The sequence below is a fragment of the Microcaecilia unicolor genome, chromosome 6 (assembly GCF_901765095.1).
Source record: "Microcaecilia unicolor chromosome 6, aMicUni1.1, whole genome shotgun sequence".
NCBI lineage: Eukaryota > Metazoa > Chordata > Amphibia > Gymnophiona > Siphonopidae > Microcaecilia > Microcaecilia unicolor.
In genome coordinates this window covers 308,859,863-308,879,436 of record NC_044036.1, presented here as the reverse complement: position 1 = coordinate 308,879,436, position 19,574 = coordinate 308,859,863, and the positions used below count along the sequence as shown (strand labels likewise).

The 19,574-nt window shown below is 42.6% G+C and overlaps 2 protein-coding genes across 5 annotated transcripts in view; one reads left to right on the top strand and one right to left on the bottom strand.

The window, feature by feature from the left end:
* The window catches only part of OGFOD3 (2-oxoglutarate and iron dependent oxygenase domain containing 3), a 148,106-nt gene extending 134,984 nt beyond the window's left edge, over positions 1–13,122 (bottom strand). Inside the window, exons 1-2 of one of the 2 annotated variants that reach the window (XM_030208129.1) lie at positions 12,950–13,122; positions 5,231–5,457 (exon numbers count right to left, since the gene is read on the bottom strand). In XM_030208129.1, coding sequence (XP_030063989.1) covers positions 5,231–5,457; positions 12,950–13,026 — 304 coding nt within the window. In that variant the 5' untranslated portion in view covers positions 13,027–13,122. The remainder of the gene's footprint in view (positions 1–5,230; positions 5,458–12,949) is intronic. The other variant, XM_030208128.1, reaches the window with a different exon arrangement.
* Positions 13,123–13,174: 52 nt separating this feature from the next.
* Positions 13,175–19,574, top strand: part of HEXD (hexosaminidase D) — a 33,683-nt gene continuing 27,283 nt past the window's right edge. The window contains exons 1-3 of one of the 3 annotated variants that reach the window (XM_030208121.1): positions 13,175–13,332; positions 16,013–16,155; positions 19,264–19,373. In XM_030208121.1, the coding sequence (XP_030063981.1) occupies positions 16,072–16,155; positions 19,264–19,373 (194 nt within the window). In that variant the 5' untranslated portion in view covers positions 13,175–13,332; positions 16,013–16,071. Of the gene's footprint in view, positions 13,344–16,012; positions 16,156–19,263; positions 19,374–19,574 lie in introns of all 3 variants that reach the window. The other 2 variants (XM_030208119.1, XM_030208120.1) reach the window with 2 other exon arrangements.

Sequence of the window (19,574 nt, the reverse complement as noted above, 5' to 3'; positions counted from 1 at the left end):
GTGACTAAGTGGGAGGCCAGCAAGAAGCAGATTGCAGTAGTCTAAACGAGAGGTGACAAGGGTGTGGATGAGGGTTTTGGTAGAGTGCTCGGAAAGAAAGGGGCGGATTTTACGGATGTTGTAAAGAAAGAAACGACAGGTCTTGGCGGTCTGCTGGATATGAGCAGAGAAGGAGAGAGAAGAGTCAAAGATGACCCCAAGGTTTCGAGCTGAGGAGACAGGGAGAATGAGAGAGCCATCAACAGAAATAGAAAACGGGGGGAGCGGGGAGGTGGGTTTGGGGGGGAAAATGAGAAGCTCGGTTTTGGTCATATTTAATTTCAGGTGGCGTTGAGACATCCAGGCAGCAATGTCAGACAAGCACGCTGAAACTTTGGTTTGGATGCAAGGTGAGATATCAGGGGTAGAAAGGTAGATTTGGGAGTCATCAGCATAGAGGTGGTAGGAAAAGCCATGGGATGAGATTAATGAACCAAGGGAAGAAGTGTAGATAGAAAAGAGGAGGGGACCAAGAACAGAACCCTGGGGTACGCCGACAGGCAGAGGGATAGAAGTAGAAGAGGATCCACCAGAGTGAACACTAAAGGTGCGGAGGGAGAGGTAGGAAGAGAACCAGGAAAGGACAGAGCCCTGGAATCCAAGTGAGGACAGGGTATCGAGAAGTATGCTGTGATCGACAGTGTCAAAAGCAGCGGAAAGATCAAGAAGAATGAGGATGGAATATTGACCTCTGGATTTAGCCAGTAATAGGTCATTGGAGACTTTAGTAAGCGCAGTTTCGGTTGAGTGGAGAGGGCGAAAACCAGATTGTAATGGGTCAAGAATAGCATGTGAGGAGAGAAAATCAAGGCAGCGGCGGTGAACAGCACGCTCAAGTAATTTGGAGAGAAAAGGAAGGAGGGAGATGGGTCGGTAATTAGAGGGACAAGTAGGGTCAAGTGAAGGCTTCTTAAGGAGAGGTGTGACCACAGCATGTTTAAAGGCAGCAGGGACAGTCGCAGTGGAAAGTGAGAGGTTGAGAATGTGACAGATAAAAGGAATAAGAGTAGGAGAGATGGCATTAAGAAGGTGGGTGGGAATGGGATCAGAGGAACAGGTGGTACATTTTGAGGAAGAAAGGAGAAGTGTAGTTTCCTCAATAGTAACTTCAGGAAAGGAGGAAAGGGAATGAGGGGAAGGAGAGAGAGGGGAATGGACTAGTGGAGGGAGAGCTGGTGAGGTAGAGAAAGCAAGGTTTATCTTTTGAACCTTGTTGTGAAAGAATTCAGCAAGGGTCTGAGGAGATAGTGAAGGGGGAGTTGGGGGAGGGGGCACCTTGAGGAGAGAGTTCAATGTGGTGAAGAGAAGTCGAGGATTAGAGCCAAGAGAGTTGGTCAGTTGGATATAATAATCCTGTTTGGCACGTAAAAGAGCAGATTGGAAGGAGGTCAGCATGAACTTAAAGTGTAAGAAATCAGCAAGGGCCCGAGATTTCCGCCAGAGGCGTTCGGCGGAGCGGGTACAGGAACGTAGGTAGCGGATATTAGAAGTCAGCCAAGGTTGGGGTTTTGTACGCCTTACAGGGCGGGTCATCAAAGGTGCAAGAGTGTCTAAGGCAGAGGATAGAGTATTGTTGTAAGAAGAAACAGCCTCGTTGACAGACGTGGATGGTGCCACAGTAGAGAGGAGGTTTGAAACATGGGAGGATAGAGATGAAGGGTCAATGTCGTGAAGATTCCTAGATAGATTAGATAGGATAGGACGGGACTCTTCTCTCTCCTTCTCTGCTCATATCCAGCAGACCGCCAAAACCTGTCGTTTCTTTCTTTACAACATCCGTAAAATCCGCCCCTTTCTTTCCGAGCACTCTACCAAAACCCTCATCCACACCCTTGTCACCTCTCGTTTAGACTACTGCAATCTGCTTCTTGCTGGCCTCCCACTTAGTCACCTCTCCCCTCTCCAGTCGGTTCAAAACTCTGCTGCCCGTCTCATCTTCCGCCAGGGTCGCTTTACTCATACTACCCCTCTCCTCAAGACCCTTCACTGGCTCCCTATCCGTTTTCGCATCCTGTTCAAACTTCTTCTACTAACCTATAAATGTATTCACTCTGCTGCTCCCCAGTATCTCTCCACACTCGTCCTTCCCTACACCCCTTCCCGTGCACTCCGCTCCATGGATAAATCCTTCTTATCTGTTCCCTTCTCCACTACTGCCAACTCCAGACTTCGCGCCTTCTATCTCGCTGCACCCTACGCCTGGAATAAACTTCCTGAGCCCCTACGTCTTGCCCCATCCTTGGCCACCTTTAAATCTAGACTGAAAGCCCACCTCTTTAACATTGCTTTTGACTCGTAACCACTTGTAACCACTCGCCTCCACCTACCCTCCTCTCTTCCTTCCCGTTCACATTAATTGATTTGATTTGCTTACTTTATTTATTTTTTGTCTATTAGATTGTAAGCTCTTTGAGCAGGGACTGTCTTTCTTCTATGTTTGTGCAGCGCTGCGTATGCCTTGAGGCGCTATAGAAATGCTAAATAGTAGTAGTAGTAGGTGCTGTCAGAGACCCTTACCTTAGGCTCTCAATCAGTAGTATCTTAACGATTTCATCACAGAGCACGGATACGACTCCAGAAGTTGCCTATGCCTCCCTTGCCCAACAGTGGACTGTGGAGTTGGGGCACCTGCTTACAGGAGTTCAATTGCAAGACTTTACCTTACACAACAAAGAGGGACATAATCAAACGAGGCGCCCAAGTTTTCCTGAGGGCATCCTCGCAGGATGTCCTCGCAAAGGGGCGGGGAAACCTGTATTATTGAAACAAGATGGGCGTCCATCTTTCGTTTCGATAATACAGTCGGGGACGCCCAAATCTCAACATTTAGGTCGATCTTAGAGATGGTCGTCCCTGGTTTTCAGCGATAATGGAAACCAAGGAGGCCCATCTCAGAAATGACCAAATCCAAGCCCTTTGGTCGTGGGAGGAGCCAGCATTCATAGTACACTGGTCCCCACTTCTTTGGATGACCTTCCACTGTCATTATGTGCCGAAGCCCTCCTTGCCATTCTCTCATTCTTTTGGTGAGCACTTGGGTATTGGTGACCCAGAGTTTATCCTGTCACCTGTAGGCTCCTTTGACTATTCTAGCTGTACTTGATCTTACCTCTTATTTCTTCTTTTCTTTTAATCATGAAGGCAATCCTTTCCTTTTCCACTACATTCTGAATGTGAATCACTTTGCTTGGCGCCCCCAAAAAGGATGTATATCAAGACTAATGAACTAATTAGCCGCACAGCAGATAGCGTGCAATGGCTGTTAACCTCAAGGTGGCGCTAGCTCCTCTGCATTATCTGCCCACATTAACAGCCAACAAACGGTAATGACCTCTGTATTAACTAAAATGTGCACTAAGGAGTCAGTCCCTGCTCCTCAATGGTGTTTTCTGTGTTAGCTTTTGCATGCAGAAACTGGCACACAGTAATCGTGTTAAAACAGCGAATACAGTTTCGTAAAGAGGCCCCTTTGAGAAGTGTTTACATCAAAGGTATCGCCAAATGTTGGTGGGGGGGGGGGGTTACAGATAAAGGGGGATTTCTGTAGGTAAACACACTCCCTGTATGTCCCCTTGAAAACTGCTTTAATTTTTAAACTGTTTCACTTGGTGCAAAGTCCAAAGGTGCTTTTTACCTACAGACTTTGCACCAAATTGCAAAAGAGAAGTGTGCGTACCCTGTCACTTTGAAAATATCCACAGGTAGGTCCTTTGCAACTGCTTTTTGCACAGGCAAAATGTTTTAATAGAAAACATAAGAATGTAAGAGTAGCCATACTGGGTCAGACCGATGGTCCATGTAGCCCAGTATCCTGTTTCCAACAGTGGCCAATCCAGGTCACAAGTACCTGACAGAACCCCAACCAGTAGCAATATTCCACGCTATTGAGGCAAGTAGTGATGTTTCCCTATGTCAATCTCAATAGCAGACTATGGACTTTTCCTCCAGGAACTTGTCTAAACCATTTTTTTTAAACCCAGATACATGAACTGCTGTTACCAAATCCTCTGGTAATGAGTTTCAGAGCTTAACTAGTTGTTGAGTGAAAAAATATTTCCTCCTATTTGTTTTTAAAGTATTTCCATGTAACTTCATCAAGTGTCCCCTGGCTGATTTTTATTTATTTATTTTTTTTGTTTACACTCTTTCAAAAAGTACAATCAATTCACTTTTACCCATTCTACACCACTCAGGATTTTGTACACCTAAATTATATCCCCCTAAGCCATCTCTTTTCTAAGCTGAAGAGCCCTGACCTCTTTAGACTATCCTTATATGAGAGGGGTTCCATCCCCTTTATCATTGTAGTCGCTCTTCTTTGAACCTTTTCTAATTCCACCACAACACTATCAAGAATAAAGGAATAGTATTTTTACTCATTAAAAAAAAAAAATCAAGACAGATTAGAGAACTCTCAGAGGGGAAGGGATTATTGGATTTAGCTCACATGTTTCAGTTGTAGCTCCAGGTGAGTTAGAGTCAGGTACAATTTCCTGTCCCCAGATGGCTTACGTAGATAATTTGTAGCAGAGGCAATGGGAGGGGGGAGGTTAAACATGTACAAATCCACAACAGCCACAGTGGGATTTGAATTCTGAACTTTCTAGGTTCTCGGCCCACTGCTCTAACCATTAAGCTACTTTTCCACCCTGAGGAAAACATCTTCTGAGGTATGCCTTCAGCATCTCATGTTGGCTGCAATCGAAATGCCAACTTCACCCTTTCCCAGATCCTCAAAGGTTAACATTTAAAATTATTTTTACTACATTCCCGATATACAGGAAAGGCATGCTTTTCAGTCAAACTTCATTTTCAAGGGCACCCTTGTATTAGTTTTTCCTTCAAAAACTTTACTTACAGTCGGTAGTTGAAGTCAGTGGTAAGCACAGGAAATGGCAATCTTTGAAATAAAAAGGAGTGTTTTGCTTTGTAATGCTGCCCAAATTCAAACACGGCCTTTTCCCCCCTATCTACATTCCCGACAATTCACAAACTGCTTCCAAATCCCTGAATTTCAAGGAGGCTCTCTCTCATCCTTCTGGGTGGTAATCAGACTACTCTGAGCAGGTTACATTCTGGTGGATAATGCCAGTACAGCAATGAATCCGAAGGCATCCTTCTCACCCCTAGCTTCTGAACAGATTTAGAATTATTGAAAGGATAATAAATAGTAAAAGCTACTAACAAATACCTGGAAACCTTTTATGGTTGTCGTAGTCCTCGGAGCAGGGCACCTTGAAGAATCTCTCCTGCACAGTTTCATGAGAATGAGCCAGAACTTGGGTAACACCATCCTCACGTCCCATGTAAGGCCAGGACAAGAATCCTGCGAGGACCATGCAGGTTAAAAGAAGCAGCAGCAGTACTGTCTTCGGCCATAAGCTCTGAGACTCCAGCCGTACTTTGCTTTTCTTTACACTGTGACACAAAAATAAATATATCAACAGAATGGGAGTGCTGTGCACTTGATGAAGGAGATCTGGTTTCCTGGACTGGTGGGGGGAGAAGGGAAGGGGTGAGATAATTGCTCAGGATCCCACCTGCAAAGCTGAGTGATGTCACTAAGGCACAGGAACAGGGGTGCAAATCAAGGCAACCACCCTGGGCTCCCATGCAACAGGGGGCCCAAACCCTACCTATAAATGAAGAGAGCGCAGTCTGCTTAGTTTATTTATGAGTCATATGGGCAACATAAATATAACTGAGCACCCTCGGAATGGACCTTAAAGTGACTGACTGGGTTGCCAGGAAGACAAAGGGCAGTCATAAATGGAGTTCACTCTGAGGGAAAGGGCATTATCAGTGGTGTACAGCAGGGATCGGTCCTTGGTCTAGTACTTTTTAACATTTTTGTGACTGATACTGTGGACCAGCTGTCTGGTAAGGTTTGCCTCTTTGCAGATGCAGGGCCGGTCTTAGCAAGTGCGGGGCCCTGTACAGACCAATTTGGTGGGGCCCCATCCTAGCCCCCCCTAGCCCTGCCCTAGCTCCGCCCCCACCCTAGCTCCACCCCATTGATAAGATTATTCCATTTTTAAAATTTCTTTTTATTTATGAAATTTCAAATAAAGACAAATGAAGCTAAACTTGTACAAAAAAACTGATTGAAATAATAAGCACAATGCTATCATGAAACCTCCCCTCCCCAGAAGTGGAGTGGCCGAGCCACAGGATCATCATGAATGATGCGGACGGTCGTCCGAGGCGAGCGGAGGTCGGAGTGGAGGCAGAACGGGGCCCCCTTAGGCGCGGGGCCCTATGCGGCCGCCTTGGTCGCCTCTGCCTAAGACCGGCCCTGTGCAGATGATACCAACACCTGCAATAGAGTAGATACCCATGATGGTGTAGATACAATGAGGAGGTATCTAGTGATACTCAAAGAATAGTCCAGAATTTGGCAGTTAAGATTTAAAGCAAAAAAAAAAAAAAAACACATACACACACACAAAACAAAACAAAGGTTATGAATTTGGGCTGCAAAAAAAAAAAAAAACAAAGGAGTACAGTAAAGAGGGTGAAGGACCTTCTATGCACAAAAGCAGAATGGGACCTAGACATGATCATTATCCAAGATCTTAAAATAGCCAAACTAGTATAAAAAGCTATGGCAAAAGCCAGAAGCCTTATGCTTGGGTGCATAAGGTGAGGAATGGCCTGTAGGGAAAAGGAGGTGATAATGCCTCTGTATGAGTCTGTCAGTCTACAGGGTAGAAACGATGAGGGTCTTTTACTAAAGCTTAGCTCGAGTTATTTTTTCTTTATTTAGAACATTTATACCCCATTTTTTGCCACTGAAAGCAGCCCCAAAGCGGTTTACAATGAACTGAGAAAACAATTACAATGACAGGAGAGGAGGTAGAGGAACAGAGGAAGAAGGGAAGGGAAAGAGTCTAAAATGGACTGTGGAAAGCCAGGCGTCGAGATGTATCAAAGTGGCTGGAACAGCTCCCATCAAGGCACTGTAGGGGGTCCCAGCAAGCGTGGATGAAGTGCCGAAGAAGCAGCGTTGCAGATAACTCGAGCTAAGCTTTACTAAAAGACCCCCTAAAATGGTCAGTGGTCTTCATCATAAAACATATGGGGGCAGATTTATGTATACTTTGGGGAAAAAAAAAAGGTGAGAGGGGAGATGGAGGTATTCAAATATATCCGTGGCATAAATGCACAGGACATAGGCATCTTTCAATTCAAAGGAATCTCTGAATTGAAAGATATCTTTAGTTTTCAGCATTCTGTGCCTCCCACCCCCAGCTAACCTCCTTCCTTTCCTGTCTGTTCATCCAATTACATTACCTTACTTTTTAGTATGTAAGCCACCCAAATAGCTTGTTTGATCAAACATTCTGAATAAATCTGAATGCAGGGGCATAGGATGAAGGTGAAAGGGATGGAGTGGAGGAGTGGCCTAGTGGTTAGGGTGGTGGACTTTGGTCCTGGGGAACTGAGGAACTGAGTTCGATTCCCACTTCAGGCACAGGCAGCTCCTTGTGACTCTGGGCAAGTCACTTAACCCTCCATTGCCCCATGTAAGCCGCACTGAGCCTGCCATGAGTGGGAAAGCGCGGGGTACAAATGTAACAAAAAAAATAGATACTATTGGAGATTCTACATGGAATGTTGCTACTATTGGAGATTCTACATGGAATGTTGCTATTCCACTAGCAACGTTCCATGTAGAAGGCTACGCAGGCTTCTGTTTCTGTGAGTCTGACGTCCTGCACGTACGTGCAGGACGTCAGACTGACAGAAACAGAAGCCTGCGCGGCCACATTGGTGATCTGCAAGGGCTGACTTCTACATGGAATGTTGCTAGTGGAATAGCAACATTCCATGTAGAATCTCAAATAGTAGCAACAGTGGAGGAGTGGCCTAGTGGTTAGGGTGGTGGACTTTGGTCCTGAGGAACTGAGTTCGATTCCCACTTCAGGCACAGGCAGCTCCTTGTGACTCTGGGCAAGTCACTTAACCCTCCATTGCCCCATGTAAGCTGCATTGAGCCTGCCATGAGTGGGAAAGCGCAGGGTACAAATGTAACAAAAAATAAAAAAAATAAATAAGTAGAGGAGTGCAAGGGAACACAATCTGATCCCCATCCAATTCTGTTCCATCCCCACCCCATCCCTATCATATTGCTACCATCCCCACAGTTTTCTTTCCTATCCCCGTACTCAACCCGCATTTAAAAGATCTTGTAAATTCAACAAAGTGTAAAATGCATCCTATAACTTGTTAAGCTTTAACACAAAACAATAGGCATAACTTGGTTAAATATGTAAGAAAAACGCCTGTGAGAAAACAATCATTTCAAATTATGCAAAAAAAAAAAAAACATCTACAAACCCAGAGCTCAGTTCCATTCTACGTTCCTCAATTGTTCTTTTTTTTTTCTGTTGCAGGATAAACATTCTGATGATGTGATCGTCACAGGAGTTCCAAGCAGGAAACAGGCAACACGTGGGTTTTGGCCACACATGGAATCTCTCTTGTCAATAGGTAATAAGAGACGAGCAGAACTCCTTGTCCGAGCTCGATATCTATGTATCCACTTTGTCAATCACTGAAGCTGTTTTCTGGCTCTTGAATTAAGTCTCAAAAAAAAAATTAACTCCAATTCTATCATTTTGGATGTTTTGTTGGCGGATCAGCAATTGGCTACACCTCCACTACAGCTTGATCTGCTGGAATTGTTCCACCCTTCTTTTTAACATTTTTGTAAGTGATATTGCTGAAGGGCTGCCTTGGTAAGGTTTGCTCTCTTTGCGGATGATACCAAAATCTGCAATAGGGTAGACACCCTTGATGGTGTGGATAATATGAGGAAGGACCTAGCAAAACTTGAAGAATGGTTTTGCAGCTAAGATTTAATGCTAAAAAACACAGGTCATGCATTTGGCCTGCAAAAACCCAAGAGAAAAGTACGGTTTAGGGGGTGAAGAATTTTTGTGCACAAAAGAGGAGCAGGACTTAAGGTGGTCAAACAGGTAGACAAGGTGATGGCGAAAGCTAAAAGGATGTTTGTATGCATAGGGAGAGCAACAGCCAGTAGGAAAAAGGGGGTGATGATGCCTCTATAGAAGACGCTGTTGAGAAAACCTCATTTATAATATTGTGTACAATTCTGGAGACTACACCTTAAAAAAGATATAAACAGGATGCAGTTGGTCTAGAGGGCGGCAACTAAAATAGTCAGTGGCCTGAGTGTTTTCTTCCATGAATAGCTGACTTTTGTTCGCTCACTAAGTGCAACCATCTCCTTGCACAATATTACAAGTTCACTTACCTCACTGGGGAGGTCATTTGGATCAACTTCAGTTTTTGATGGCTGGAGTCCATGAGAAAGTACAAGACCGAGATTATGACCTGTACAACCTATCCATACATCATCTCAAAATGTTGCTTTCATATTAGCTGCATTATCAATCATATAGATGTGACTAGCTCAGTGGAGATTATGCTCTGCCAAAAAAGCTCAAAACAATCAATAAATATACTCGCCAGTTGGTTTATCAGTGGTCTCCCTCGTTGCCAAAATTGCTGAACACATGCACCTGTTTTCATCAAGGTGAACTCCTCTTTCAATTTATTTTTTTATTAAGCCCAAAACATTGGTGTCAAGATTCTTTGGAGAGGTGTATCTGGTCCCCATCCCCTCCTCATTCACTTTTGATCCGTTCCCTAAAGTCCCTGCAGTAGTAGTTACTTTTTTGTCCCCATCATCGCAAATTTCTGTGGATTTCCACAGGTTTCTCGTTGTCCCCATCCCTGTGCACACCTCTACTCAATAGTAATTCAAGAAAATACTTCTTTATGGAAGGGGTGGTAGATGCATGGAATGGCCTCCCAGTAGAGGTGGTGGAGATGAGGACTGTATCTGAATTCAAGAATGCATGGAATAGGCACAGAGCATCTCTAAGGAAGAGGAAGGGATAGTAGAGATTAGTAGTTGGTATGGATGGGCAGTCTGGATAGGACATATGGTCTTTATCTGCCATTATTTTCTGTGTTTTTATGGGGTTTGGGCCTCTCATATTTCTGCCCTGCGCCCTGTATCTTTAACACTGGACATAAGAACATAATTGTCATTCTGGATCAGACCGATGGTCCATCTAGCCTAGTATCCTGTTTCCAACGGGCTACAAGTACCTGGCAGAATCTGAAAGAATAACAAGAATCTAGGTTACTGACACCAGGGATAAGTAGTGATCCTGTGAAGCAGAGTTTTAAGGCACCTGGTACTGGACTAGTGAAATCCAAGTCCAGTGTGCCTAATGCCAGCACTTCTGGGTACCATTCCTGTTCCTCAGGTCAGGTAGAGCATCATACATCAGCTACACCTAGTGGTCAAACCGAGGATGCTCATGGGGCAGAATCTAGAAGAAGCTGCAGTTTACAACCTCTAGACAAGGACCCTTACTGCAATGACCAGAATAAATGGGATGAGGAAAGAGATAAACCACGGGTACTTACAGATAAAAACATTCAGTAAAGGTCACTTCAAAATGACCAAGAAGTTCATAAGAACAGAAAAGAACTGATGAGCCACAAAAGAAGTTACCATCTTCCTACAAACTTTAAATAAAAGCAAGCTTCAGATAAGATGAAGTTCAGAAATCCCAAAATACGATAAAATGAGAAGACCATCAGGAGGACGGAGTGTCTTAGTGGTTAGAACTGGAATCAGGGAAGCTTGGGTTCATATCTTGCTTCTACCAATGACACTCCTTGGGTGCCCAAGAGGTAAGACACTTGCTCAAAGTTCCAATTAAAATCCAAGCTCCTCAGGACAAGGACTTATACATCAATAGTTATCACCACTGTACAGTGCTATGCACATTCAGAACCACTATAAAATTAAGTATTAATAATTCTAGTTACACATCACAAAGACCAGAAACGATTATGCTATGTATCAACTTATATTGTTTAACAGATAATGCTATAAACATTTTCAAACATACATTGAACCAATTCCTAATTAGAAAATGTGGGGTACAAATGCAGAAATAACAAAATAAATAAGTAAAAGGGCCCTCAGAGTTAGCCCAGGAGTTACACACCTTTAAGTACGCACTATGAAAAGGAATCATGTACTTTTACATGACCCTGGTGTGAGCGTGTTCAGAGGCAGGTTTGGGGCAAAGCACAAATGGAGTCACAATTTACAGACTACCATTTACCCATGCTCCTAATCAAACATATATGTCTGCCATTTCAATTGATCCAAGATATCTGCCAATTTGCCTCTACCATTTTATAGACAAATAAGCACCTATGTGCCTTTACAAAATAGATTGGAAATAGGCACCTTTTGGCACTTCTCATATGGGCAGCCTATTATAAAACTGCTGTCTTACCAATACTCGAGGATGGCTCTTCTAAACCAAAATATAACTGCACTTGTACTTTTCACATTTACCTTAATAAGAAGTGTTTGGCCTTCCCCTGCACCAAAATAAATATGAAGTACATACATTCCTTGTTGTTACCATAAAACAGTATTTTCAGATCTCAGAGCTCTTTTTACATTTTGCACAGATTTCTCAGACTCTAATACAATAATGCTTAAAATTAGGTTTTGCAGCAGTTAGGTTGATAAGTGGTTGGGCAATTAGACTACCCATTCTTTACATATCACCCATCCATTCTCATACAGCATATTCTGAAACTTTTATAGATCAACTTTGATGTGAAAGGATGCAAAATAAAGTAAAAGATCTACTGAAATGTATTGTAGAATTTATGAAGCATTACTATAATGTTTTGACTACTACTGGCTATAGATTACCATAGCCTAACCATGTTTTAAAACCAGGTACTAGCAGCTACCAAGGTTTACAATAGAACTTCTTTTGCATAAAATGAAAACTTAGTTTAAAAAACAAAAACAATCTGACCACTGCAAACCTGTGCAAATGAAAAAAAAAAAGTTCTCACATCCTAGGCGCATGGTCTACAATGGCAGAAAATAATACAGGACAAAAGGTGAAGAGTGGAAGTGAGAGCAGTGCTCACAAAGCAGCAAGAAGGCATACTAAGCAATAAAAAAAAACACATTTTAACTGGTGATAGAGTTGATTACAATTCTAGCAACTCCAGTATAAAATCCATTTTATTCTTTTGGTATATTGCCAGGTATTTGTGACCTGGATTGGTCAGTGTTGGAAACAAGATAATGGGCTTGGTGGACCTCTGGTCTAGCCTAGTATGGCAAGGCTTATGTTTTTCTATTCTTAAGGTGCAAGGAGAAATAGTTTAATGGTTACAGTAGCAGGCTAAAAACCAGAGAAGCTAGGCTTCAATTACCACCAATACTCTCTGTGACCTCGGGCAGGTCACTTCACCTTCCTTTGCCTCCAGTACAACTTAAGGGTCGATTTACCACTTCCACATCAACACTTATATTTATACATTAAAATTAATTCAGATTTTGGTACACAAACCAGGAATTAAAGATGTAAGCTATTTTTTTTTTTTTTTGCACACTGCATATTAGTAACATGCATCAGAATTACTTCCAGTATAGAAAAAGGCGCTTAAAGTTACCATATCGTTTATTTTTCATGTAATAATGCCACTTTATGTCAACGTTTGAAGTGAAATAAGGAAGGTTTAGGTTACAGTAGACTTCAACATGATGTCAATTGAAACAGCACCAAAAGCTTCAGAACCCACAGATCCAGGACCACCTGGCTACAGGCCCTCAAATCCCATGGCCCTGAATTCAAGGAACCTCATACCTCCCACCCGCTTGCTCTAAGAGTGTGGTAGATAAGAGTGAAACCCGAGGACTACACGCCCTATAATGCACTGGGGCAAAGCCCATAAAGCTCACGCAAGACAAGACAGAGAAGCCCAGCGGGGAAGGAGAAAAACGGGGTGTGAGAAGGTGCAGAGTTCCCCGCTGCACTACCTGACACTCCGCTTCTCCCGGAGGAGCCCACTCGGCTCCGCCGCAGCCCTGGCACCGCTCCGTCTCTGCGGGGGCATCCCTCCTTCCACAGCGTGCTGTCCTCCTCCACTAGTTCCGGGGTGGAGCCTGAAATAAACCCACCCTCCTCCCGGCCGGCACAACTAATAGAAGGCTGAACTTAAGCGCTGCATGGATGAAAAGAACCAAGGAGGTTAGATTCCCCAGCCAGACCCGAGCAATCGAAGACAGACTGCATGATGGATGAGGCAGACCCCACCCCCTTCAGCAAGGCCCGAGGAATCAAGAGCCGAAGTGCGGAATTAGGTTCAAAACAAACCACCTTGATGCCACCGCTCCTACTCCACTAGCTGAGGCCGATTGCGGTATGAATTAGGTGGTGACACCGACCGGTCTTATAGTGTTGGGCGTTTAGGAGGTTGTTGGGAAGCTCCTGTTCGTTGTGTGCTTGCTATTGATTATAACAAGAACTGGAATAGCTTCTAGTGCTGAGTAGTTAGAGGCCAGCAGCATTAAGTACTCTGTTTTTATTTTCCTTCTGCACATCAAGTTTCTAAGGGCTCTGTTTACTAAGGTGCATTACTGTTTTTAGCATGCCTACACTTAGCGTGTGCGCTAACCATGTAGGCGCCTGTAGGGATATTGTAAGCACATTACATGGTTAACATGCATTAAAAATGTTAACGTGCCTATAATGCTCAGGGCCCTTAATTTCCTACAATACAGTTCTTTCCTTGCTTCCTGTATTTTTAAGGCCTTTTCTGGCATCGTTTCCATTCTCCAGGTCTTTGTCAGATACATGCAGCAAAATCGGAGGATTTCTAGCAAACTGTCTGAAAAACCTCTCTCAGGATTGGTCTCCTGTTTTGCCCCACAAATTTGATCGTGGCCTTGAGTCTTTCTAGCAACATTGTAAATATTTGTAAACATGATATGTGAGGCATTCTTGAGGAGAATACACACAGTGGGCCCAGGGGAATCAGCTGTACCTCCCTAAGAGAAAGATTAACAAAACCTGTGTAACAGAGTGTATAGAAATAGTAATCAGCCTAAAGTACCTAGTTCAGAAAGGGAGCAGTCCCTCTAACTCTGTGGTCTTCATCTATGTTTGGTGCTAGAAAGGTCCTGACTTTAAAACGATGATTTGTAGCTGTGCAGATATATATGCAACCAATCATATATATCGATCTCTGTCTGGTGTGTTGTAACTACATATTCTCATGTATTTTGGAGGAAAAGCCTCAAACACAGATGAGTACTCCTATTGTTGATACCAACTTAAGGGAGCACCATCCAGTCATCACTGGCTGAAAAACCTCCTTTATTGTGAGTGTGACCCTTAACACATTGAAATTCCTGTAATGTTCTTATAGGGATCACTTATCTTTTTTGCTGTCAGTCTTCTTAACGCCGTCCACGGCCCAACTTCGGCCCAAGTTTCGACTCCTGCATCAGGGTCCGTGATGTTTTCAGACTGTTTCCTGCAGGAAAGACACAAAAATGCTAAACATAACAGTCTGAAAACACCATGGACCCTGATGCAGGAGTCGAAACTCAGGCCAAAGTTGGGCCGTGGACGGCGTTAAGACTGACAGCAAAAAAGATAAGTGATCCCTATAAGAACATTACAGGAATTTGAATTTAAGGGTCACACTCGCAATTAAGGAGGTTTTTCAGCCAGTGATGACTGGATGGTGCTCCCTTAAGTTGGTATCAACAATAGGAGTACTCATCTGTGTTTGAGGCTTTTCCTCCAAAATACGTGAGAATATGTAGTTACAACACACTGAATAGAGATCAATATATGATTGGTTGTTGACTGACTTTGAGATACTCTATCAGCTTGTACTAGTTTATAGCAGATATATATGCAACCATACTAGAAGGGATTCTGCTCTGTTTGAAGAGTGTGAATACAAGGCTGTGAAAGTCCCAGTGTTTGAGAGGCTTTGAAATGTGGTATTCTAGGCACCTGTCACCTGCCTACAACGTCTAAATACTGCCCTATGTGCCTGACTTGGCAGATCCTCCCCACAGATGATATTGCCTATCCCCAGGAATGCAAAACAATTCAAGGTTCCCAACAGTCCTTGAAAGGAATGGATTGTGAACTTCCAAACCCTGTTACTTCAGAGGAGTTTGGATTTTAAAAGAAATTGCTGCCCACCCTTGATAAGACCTCTTTTATCAAGCCACGCTAGTGGCATCCGATACGGTAATGCTGACAAAGCCCATTCGCTTTGAATGGGCTCTGTTGGCATTGCCACGCGGGAACCGCCAGCACGGCTTGATAAAAGAGGCCCATAGTCTTTAGTGAGGTCATCTTAAATATAGGAACTGTTCATAAGAACGTACGTCACCATACTGGGTCAGAAGTAAGGTCCATCAAACCCAGCATCCTCTTTCTAAGTGTGGCTAATCTAGGTTACATGTACCTGGCAGAATCCTAAAAAGTAGCAAGATTCCATGATACTTACCCTCAGGACTACCTTAATAACAGTTTATGGAATTCACCTCAAGTAATTTGTCCAAACCTTTTATAAACAACCACATTAGCTATTTTTACCACATCTGGCAAATGAGTTCTAGAGTTTAACTGTACACTAAGTGAAAAACATTTTTTCTCCTATTTGTCTTAAAACCTTTACTGTGTAACTTCATGGTGCACGTCCCATTACTTGCAAAAGTCACAAGGACTCTCAGTAGCTCAGCAGGTTGATACGTATCTTCTGTCCAAATTTGTCACCTCACTAGCCTTTGTTCTCATAGACAAGTGTGAAGCAGTGAGGAGAGACAGGACAAATCCTGACAAGAATGCTCTGCTGAGCCAGAAATGATTGTCATAAGAAAGGAAATTACTTTTTTTTTCAGTATTTTGATATATGATACATACTGCTACGGCCTTTTTTGTTTTTTTTCAAAATATTTCCCAAACCCTCAGACAAGGTTGTAGCATTGCCCATGAAACTGCTTTGAGTTCACCGTGGTTGCATGGGTGAAAGTGCAGTACTGATTATTTCAAATACTTTTGTTTATCTCTTCTAGATAAAATCAGACTGGTCAGAACTAAGGCTTACACTGTGGTGAATGCATAATAAACTAAAATGGCAAGTAGTTCATCATTTGGACTGAAGTTAGTCCACTTGGATCTTAAAGGAGCTCCACCTAAGGTCTCATACCTGGCAGAGGTAAGGGATTGCACACACTGAGAAATATTTTCAAAGCACTTAGCCTTCCAAAGTTCTATAGAAACCTATGGAACTTTGGAAGGCTAAGTGCTTTAAAAATATGCCTCACTCTGTCTCTCATGTGTCATATAATCGTTTATATATCTTTTATGTAATTGTATTTTTAGAATACTGTATTCATGGTTAGCTGAAGAGCAAAACAGGTAACAAAACATTCTGTATACAATAGTTTTTGATATCTGCGTACTAATATTGGATATGAAAAATAATACAAGAGGAATGCTTGTGTCTATATGTGAGGAAAATAGAGCTTATTAAAAAGTAAAGGGCTCTTTTACTAAGCCACATAGGCACGTATGCACATCCGTGCGTCATTTCATTTTTTACTCGCGTTCACTAAGCACACCGGAAATTTTCCAGCGCATGGCACTAACTGGGCAATAATTGGCATTGTACACGCATAGACCAATACCGCCTGGTTAACGCGTAAGACTTTACCACTAGGTCAATGGGTGGCAGTAAGATCTCAGGCCCAAAATGGACATGCGCCAATTTTTATTTTGCCGCACGTCTATTTTCAGCCAAAAAAAAGGCCTTTTTTGCAAGCGCGCTGAAAAATGCACCTGTGCATGTCCAATACACGCGTCTACACCAGCGCAGGCCATTTTTTGGCGCACCTTAGTAAAAGGGCCTCTTAATCTTTCCTTGACTCCACTGGAATAGTTTGATTAGTTTAAAAGAGTGATCATCAAGCTCTATATGCAAGGAATTTTACCCCATTGCATGCAAGAAGATGTAGTTCTGATTTCCTTGTAGTAGTATTGTTTTCTCAGGGAACTCCTTTTCAGGCGTGCAATGGTGAAAAGCACACAAACACAGTGAAGGAGACTTAGAACAGTAACGAGACGATGCTTTAAAAATTCCAAAATTTATTCACATCCAAGACTTGACACAGACCATGTTTCAGTCACTAGGCCTGATCAGGAGTCTAAAAATAATCACACTACATAACTGTCATTAATCTAATTAATTAAATAGGATAAAATGCAGTAACCTGACACAATAGGTAAAAGCAAAAATAAAGCAAATAAAAGCGAAAATACATAATAAATTAAAATACTTAAACGGTTACTGTTAGACATTATAAATCATAAGGGTTCCCAGGAATCTTGCAGTCCAGTACTAATACATCAATCCATGGTTTATGACACAAGCAGTGGTATTAAAATAACTAAATCTCCACAGAAAGAACATATCATGTGGTCATAGATAATTACAAGGATGAGGCTTATTAAGCGATATTAAATATACAGTAGTTATATTTTTGAAAATAGTGGATCAATTAATAGTGGATCAATTATAACACTAACTAAACATTTGTATACTGTCTAACCAGTACCTGGTGATATCAGAACATTATTAAAATGGACTTGGGGAAAATCCACTGCTTGCTTCTAGGATAAGCAGCATAAAATGTATTGTACTTGTGACATGGATTGGCCACTGTTGGAAACAGGATGCTGGGCTTGATGGACCGGTCTGTCCCAGTATGGCAATACTTATGTAAATATACTTGGCTTATGTACTTATGTAAATATAATTGGAGAATTAGTCGTGATAGTAATTTAATGAATATACAAGAGAGAGATGAGCATACAGTGGAGGCAGTGGGCGTGCTCATCTATCTCATTCATTAGGGATATCCTGGTGCTCTTGAATCCAATAAACTGTGCACCCCCGAGTCTAGACCTCTATATATCACCACTGTGCGATTTGCTGAGAGTTTTCTCTCCCCGTAGGCTGTGAACTCTGCTCTAGTAATTCTGAAAGCAAAAACAACTCCATAGTCTAACAAAGACTGCTCCTTCACTTACAGCAGTTAGATGAGAACTAGAGAAACCAGGTTCAAATCCCACTGCTGCTCTTAGGAAGTCAGTTAACCCTCCATTGCCTCGGGTACAAACTTAGATTTAGAGAGAGGAAAATGCCTACTGTAATTCACCTTGAGCTATTATTACAAAAAGGCATGAGCTAAATCCAAATAAACAAAGTGTTGTTTGCTCATGGAACTTCACTTTTTAGATTGAAAGAATGTGTATAATCACTCTGATAAGAATTTAAGTGCCTTCATGCTCCTGATCCCATACATATGTCCTCAGCTAATGTGTGAACTTATATTACAACACTTCTTATTAATCCATGGTCATCTTTTCCCTAGTTTGTTTAGTCTGAATAAAGCATTGCTTTTTCACAGAAGATGCTATCATCTATATAAATAAAATCCCCCCTCAGAGTTCTGAAGCTACTACTACTACTACTATTTAACATTTCTAGAGCGCTACAAAGTGTACGCAGCGCTGTACAAACACAGAAGAAAGACAGTCCCTGCTCAAAGAGCTTACAATCTAATAGACAAAAAGTAAAGCATTTAAATTTAAAATATTTAAGCAGTCAAGCACAAGAGAACAGTCACAGAAGGACAGAAGATGTTGAAGGGTGGTCAGTGTGATTAGGTGTAACTCTGGTTGGAGTAGTGCGAGAAGGTGATAGAAGAATAGAAATGGCTGAGGTAAAGTAATGAGTGGGTTGATAGGGAGGTTATATAAGACATGTCACTCCATCTGTGGCAGTGAAGCCCTGAACTCCTGTCCTCCTGGTAGGCTAGGCTACTATTGGGACTACTCACCCTCAGTACTCAGCCACGCCCATCTGCTCCCTATAAAACTCACCCTCAACGTTCTATTGGCTTCTGACGTCACTGAAGCCAAGGTTCGTATGTTCGAAGCTCTGAAGCCTTGAAAAACAGTTTCTGGGCCCCGCCCTCGCGTCAAACGTTATGACGTTGAGGGCGGAGGCGGACCAATTCACCAACATCGACGACAGGTCGAAAAACACAGTCTCTGGGCCCTGCCCTCGCGTCAAACGTTATGACGTTGGAGGCGGACCAATTCACCAACATCGACGACGGGTGGGGGGGCCACAGGAAAGCCTTGCTAGCGCCCGTTGCATTGGCTCCAGAAACGGGCCTTTTTTTACTAGTTAAATATAAGATGAAGTTAATTAAAGAATTTGGACAGTGTCACCTAACTGATTGGTCTTTTTTTGTAGGTCTTTCCTTTATTTCATTCCCTTGGTGCGAATGGTCTTCTCATTGAATATGAGGATATGTTCCCTTATGAAGGGAAACTGAAGGAGCTGAGAGCCCAGTATGCTTACAGGTATTGCCCTAGAAAGTAGTAGAATGTGTTTCTTTTATCTTGCAGCACCATATGCCTGAGTTGATATGTCAAGCTCTATCTGTGGCCATATTCAAATCTTAACTAAAAGTCCACCTTTTTGAGGCTATTTTTAAGTCGTGTTCCATATTCACCTGTTCAGTACCTTGTTTTAATCATTCTCACAATAACTTCCCATTCCCT